Source organism: Strongylocentrotus purpuratus, unplaced genomic scaffold (assembly GCF_000002235.5).
Source record: "Strongylocentrotus purpuratus isolate Spur 01 unplaced genomic scaffold, Spur_5.0 spur5_scaffold_9, whole genome shotgun sequence".
NCBI classification, from domain to species: domain Eukaryota; kingdom Metazoa; phylum Echinodermata; class Echinoidea; order Camarodonta; family Strongylocentrotidae; genus Strongylocentrotus; species Strongylocentrotus purpuratus.
In genome coordinates, this window is record NW_022145615.1 from 2,627,633 (window position 1) to 2,633,847 (window position 6,215).

Genomic DNA, 6,215 nt, shown 5'->3' on the forward strand with positions numbered 1-6,215 from the left:
TCTGATACCCTGGGATGGGACTGCCCCTCTGGGGCCTACCCGATACATCCCCTCGGTTAACCAAGGGAGACGGATATACATCATAGGGGTATTGGTGTCCCCCCACCTGGGCCTGGGCCCCGCAGGGGGTGCTGGTGCTCAGGGCACGCTGCCCCGACGAAGTGACAAAAACACTCTGATTGGGAACCCCCTCTGCCCCCCAGGTACTCTCCCGAGGAGCAAAGTCGAACCTGTCTAGCAGCCCCCTGGACTCTACTAGCCCTGGGGACGCCCAAAATAATCCCGGGGTAATATTCCCGTGTTCAGTCCGGAGACCCAACATGATCCCGGCCTGCACAGGAGCTAGCCCCGGCACGTCTGCGAGGAGTTCTTCAAAAGAACACCTATTAATAGGGATCTTAGCCTCCCTATATGTCATAGCGACCCCATAATCGCAAAAGCCTTAGGCCTAGACTAGTCTACTAAAATTACAACTAAGTTACGTCGGGGAAATAACCCGACGGAAAAATAAATTCCCTGAATTCTTAACTAGGTGCTGTTTACTCACATCCCTCCAACACGGATAATCACACCGCACGATTTTTTTTATTTATTTTTTTTTTTTTTTTTTTTTATTTTTTGAAAGGACTCCCGCACTACAACGAGTGAGTGGGTCCACACACAACACGCACAAAAACCATACACTCGCGCACCTAAATAACTACAGACAGCCTCCTGCTATCAACTACTAAAAGCAGGTCTAGGTCCTAGATTTAAGAGATCCAGGTCCCGTCGGCGAACAGCCAACAACCACAAACAAAATGGCGTCGATCGTGAGGAGAAGGACTAAAAAATATCCCTCCGCCGAATCAAATACGCTGTAGTGTGTAACAAAGCGCTGTGCCACGACCGGCAGGCTCCAAAACCTGCGCGCTCAAGAAATATAGCACTAGAAAAATGTTTTAAACCGGGCTAATATTACAGCCTGGCTCGAACTCACGTACAAAACAACCGCTCAACACAAAAAGATGCCTAATCAGACACCCCACACCACAAACAAAGTTCAAACACTCGCTACAGAAAATTCAAACACGCACACTCGAATCGCACTGCCCTCAAACCCCCAGTGAAAAAGTCCAGTCACGCATACAGCCGTGACGGAACTACACTTGGAGTTTGCGAGAGCAGACGACCGACCAAAAAAAATTACAGCAAAAATGTCCCAAACCGGGCTAATATTACAGCCTGGCCTGAAACACCCACACGAAACAACAAAGAATTATACACCAAAAATTACGAAATAGGCAAAGCAGAGTAATCCGCCCTGCCCAAGACGAAAATGAAGTAGCCCTGGTCTATGGATCATAGGCTACGTAGTTACAATTCTTAAAGGCTACAAATGAGACAAAGAACGTTCACTTACCGGTCTAGTTACTCGGAGTATATCTCAACGTGTACCAGTCAGTCTGTGTCAGTTCTCAATCTGCTCTCACTGCGTGAAGGCCAATGTCGCCCTCTTGTGCCAGAAGCTTGTACGAGCTTGTCGTCCCCGTGTGAGAAAGCCAATGGCGCCCTCTTGTGGTAGGAGGCTTGTATGGGGGTGGGGGCAATTCCCACTACATTATTCTGGATACATAAAAAGTAAAGGGGATCTATAGATCTAGACTCTAGATCAAGTCTAGATCTACTCTACAAACTAAACCGGACTATCGCCCTCGATCAAGCCCGAACTTGACAGTGACAATGGGGAAGAAAAGAGGCGGGCAGACGACTAAACGCAAAGATCGCGAGACCAGAGCATCAACACGGAATGTTAGTGTTACCACAGGACCCAGCACGAGAGTGACAAGGCCTAGTAGGGCCTACTACTAGCTCTAGGCCTACTAGTAGTAGGAGAGGGAGATACACGTCAAGGTCAATGCCAAGGGAGTCGGTGTCGCAAGATCAGCCAGTGACCGGCCCAGGGACGGTGGAGCAGGTGCCTGCAGCCCAGGCAGCAACACCCAGTCAGTCGTCGGGACGACCCTCGGTCGTGACACAACCGGGTGAGTTTACGACAAACAACCGTCAGCTTGACATTACAGGCATTAGATCTAATGAAAGCATAAAGACCAATTCAGCCCTCGTCCCTACCGTATCGTTCCCTTCCATAGTACCAGGGCGGGATGGAGGTCTAAATCCAGACCTGGGGGATCATGTAGACTTAGATCTAGATCTAGATCTAGATCTAAACCCGAAACCAATCGATCCGATCCCGTCTCCATCTCAATCCCCATCCCCATATCAACCTCAGTCTCAACAAGTCCCGATGCCATCTCCAATCGGACCAATGTCGCCCCAAACAGAAACCCTGGGTATCACGGTTCCCCACAATTTGAAAGAAAAAATATGGAAGGGAGAATACGTCGATTTTAACGGGTTACTAGGCAACCAGGGGATGACGGCTCGAGGGCAGGGATACGTTCCAATGGAACAGTGTCAATCGGGTTTTACTGTAGTTCAAACGGGACAACAACTCACGCTTAAACCAACAGTAACAGCAAGAAACAAGATCTACAACATTGAGGCGTGGACAAACGCCTTTTTGACATTTGCGAGTGTCTGTTTGCAGGCACATCCAAACTGCGCACAAGAGATCCTAAAATATTGCCACCTCATACGGTCGGCATCGAGCAAATACACGGGAGGCGATCACCAGCCAAACCGCATGAAGCAGATCTAGTAGATCTAGATAGTCTAGTAATACTACTGGGGATCAATATAACGAAGGAACATCAATGGCCAATATTAATAACGTTAACGTAAAGTCGGTACAAGATCATCAACTACACTCACTAGCTCCATCTCCCATTAAAGTAGAAAGACTAGTACTACAGTAGTAGCAGACTTTAGAAAGATATCCCAATAAAAAGGCAGCGCAATTCTTAGTAACCGGTTTCACCCAGGGCTTCATATTGAATTACAACGGCCCTCGGTTGCCTGCCGATCTACCAAATTTGAAATCGGCAGATCAGAATAAGGTAGCGACAAAAAAGAAAATCGATAAGGAAGTTACTTCGGGACGCTACGCAGGGCCATACGAGAAAAGACCCCTTCAAATTTGAGAGCAAGCCCAATTGGCTTAGTCCCGAAGAAGAACCCAGGGGATTTCTGACTAATAAATCACTTATCCTATCCGAAAGGGTACTCGATTAATGATTTCATTGCCGATGACGCATGCAAAGTAGAATACAGTAGCTTTGATACTGCCGTAGATTCAGTTTCTAGGACGGGAATAGGGGCCGAGTTAGCAAAAGAAGACATAAAATCTGCATTCACACTGCTACCCATATCAACCCAGGACTTTGAATTATTAGGAATAAAATTCGAAGGGAAGTATTACGTAGATAAGCGTTTACCAATGGGGATCCGATGCGCACCGGCATATTTCGAAAAATTCTCCTCATTTCTAGAATTCTGTGTGAGGGACAGGCTAGGAACAGATAGGATAGTTCACTACATGGATGATTTTTTAGCAGTAGGGTCGGCAAATGCAGGAGGTATTAAATGTTTAGGAATAATAACCAAATTTCGCTCAGTATGCAGTGAACTAGGTGTCCCTCTGGCTATGGAAAAATCGGAAGGGCCCTGTACAAAATTGACATATCTAGGCTTGGAGATCGACACCAGCGTCATGCAAGTTCGGATACCTGACGGTAAGGTAGCAGCCTTGAAACAGAAAATCCGCAGGGCCTTAGAACAAAAGTCTTTGGATCTGAGGAATATTCAGTCGTTAATAGGATCCTTGAATTTTGTTTGCCGAGCCGTACGGCCAGGTAGAGCGTTCCTAAGGAGGTTAATAGATCTCCTGAAAACAGAAGACGGGTCAAAGGGTTCACGGCGTTTAACGGATGGAGCCCGTGCTGACCTCGAAGTTTGGTTGTCTTTTCTGGAACAATTTAACGGGGTTACAATCATTCAGCCTAGGCAGTGGTCAACTGACTCAGACTTGAACTTATTCACAGATGCAAGCGGAGGCATAGGATTTGGCGGTTACTTTCAGAACAAGTGGTTCAGTGGTGCGTGGCCTCAGCACGTGTTGAAGGAAGATTACTCCATCCTCCTTCCAAAGGTTATAGCGTGGAAGGTTGTAGTTTACATTAATAAAATTGAGAGTGCTCTTCCTCATCTCTCACATGAAGCAAATTATTGTAAGCTGATCATAAGTTTTCAAAAAGTCATGTATACAGTGTAAAAAAAATAAAAATAAAAAAATAAATAAATAATAAACAAATAATAAGAAACCGATTATCGTGCTTACCAAATTATAGCACGGGCACAATATGATGCTCGTTTTAACCTTAACTACAAACAAGTCGAATAGAGTGGACTACGAATAAACATATGATCGTGAAAAGAATTATGTACATGTATACTGCCGAAGAACTCTTTTGTTTTCACCACAGGTACTCGAGCCCAACGGTTGTGGCTATTGGGGGATAGCTTCGTCAGGAGAGCCGGCGAGAGGGCATCCTGGACAGGCAACCACAACCTGGGAGTAAATGCAAGCGAGGTTAAATGGTTTGGCAGAGGCGGCCTAACCCTACACGAATTTCCGAGAGCTCTCCAGGACTTACTAAGGTACAACCCAGCTCCTACCATCATGATCATTCACGTGGGTTCGAACGACCTCGGCCGCTATGGAGCCAAGCAATGTCGACAGGCATTAGATGATGCCCTCACCACAGCCCGGGAACTATTACCGGGGTGCCACATTTCTTTCTCAAGCATAATACCTCGTTTGTTCTACTATGGATATGGCCGTACAGTGCACTCGCAATCAGCGATTGATAAGGTGAGGAAATCCCTGAACAAATATGGTAGAAGAAAGATCAGGCATGGGGGTTCATCGCGCAAGAACACCAATACTTCAACAGGGACGGGATACACCTGTCGGACAGTGGATGTGACATCTTGATACAGAGTTTCGCAACGGCGGCTCGAATGGCTGGGTTAACTTAAAACTTGAAATCTCTGAGAAAACGCCGTTTAAATATAATGACTCCCTCAAAATAATGCACGTGAGTCTTGCGACCCAACGCTTTAACATTTAAGCTGAATATAAAGATCATTGCAAAGTGTATATACATGCACATGTAAATAGAACAAGGCAGAATCTGATTTGGACCATGATATGGCTCGTTGACGCTGCTATCAGGGTTGTTTTGTTGTTGGTTTTGGTATGGCAGCTCGTCAAGTATACCTACATGTATATTTCTAGTTTAGGGAATAATGCCAAAGATAATAAGATAACAGTGGATTGTACAGATGAATACGTACATGTAAATAGACGTTCGATCAAAATAGGACAGTCGACTAATGACTGAATCTTATTTGAGGCTGTGCAGCTCGACTGTACACGGGCAAACAGGTTATTATTGTCTTCAACATAGTGATCGTGTTTAATTGATTTAACGTGGATTCATAAATCGTAATTGTTCATTTCAATTTTGCTCGGCAAAGTCACATAAAATGTGATAATGGTGCAGAGAATTTAAGCACCTGGCTTGGTATTAAGGTTTGGGAACCGATGGAGAAAAATAATAAAAATAAAATTGTTAGTATTTTTGATAAATGCCCTTAAAGAGATGACTATAGTTTGCTTTGTTTGAATGGGTCCAAGTGACAACAGATAACATCATTTCATTTAATTGTTCGTCCGTTTATGGCAGAAAGTAACAATTTAGAAAACAAAACAGACAAAACTATTTAAGAGGCAAAAAAAAAAAAAAAAAAAAAAAAAAATGGTTTGTATTGGCTGTTTGGGGTTGAAAATTGTCAAGGTTGCTTATTGCTATTGATATTTATGTTAATTGTTGTTCATAACAGGGGAGAGCGGTTTGCCCAATGGCAAGGAGGGGCTCTCAGTAGGAGAGGTTGTTTAGGGGAATCCGTATCTCAGGAAACTGGGACTTCGGTTGGTTGTCTTCCTCCCGGCTGGTCACGTGACCCGGGTTCCCCTACTAGTATCTCGTTTTTATTTAGCCTCTCCCCTCTTCCCTGTACAATAGTGCGGGTACAGATATCGCCCCTTTTTAATTTCATTGCATTTCTGTTATTTGATTGTGACATTAATTGTTGGACGGTTTGAAAGGGGGAAATTCTATCCCCAGTGGAATAAATGTTGAGAAAATGGCAAACAATGTATCCATGTTGTATTTCTTCTCACAATTCGATTATTCGAGTTATCGAATCAG

General features: G+C 44.7%; 1 protein-coding gene across 1 annotated transcript; it reads left to right on the forward strand.

Moving 5' to 3' along the window:
* The first annotated feature begins 1,699 nt into the window (after positions 1–1,699).
* Positions 1,700–5,168, forward strand: LOC115920633. Its single transcript, XM_030976898.1, has 2 exons — positions 1,700–2,024; positions 4,425–5,168. Exons 1-2 carry the CDS (start codon positions 1,898–1,900, stop codon positions 4,934–4,936), a joined length of 639 nt encoding a protein of 212 aa, XP_030832758.1. The 5' UTR covers positions 1,700–1,897; the 3' UTR covers positions 4,937–5,168.
* Positions 5,169–6,215: the final 1,047 nt, after the last annotated feature.

What these genes read in the sequence shown, in the direction of transcription:
- LOC115920633 (XM_030976898.1), top strand. Translation starts at nt 1,898, where the DNA reads ATGCCAAGGGAGTCGGTGTCGCAAGATCAGCCAGTGACCGGCCCAGGG. An exon ending in CTCGGTCGTGACACAACCGG is followed by an intron (nt 2,025 to 4,424) that starts GTGAGTTTACGA and finishes TTTTCACCACAG; the next exon opens with GTACTCGAGCCCAACGGTTG.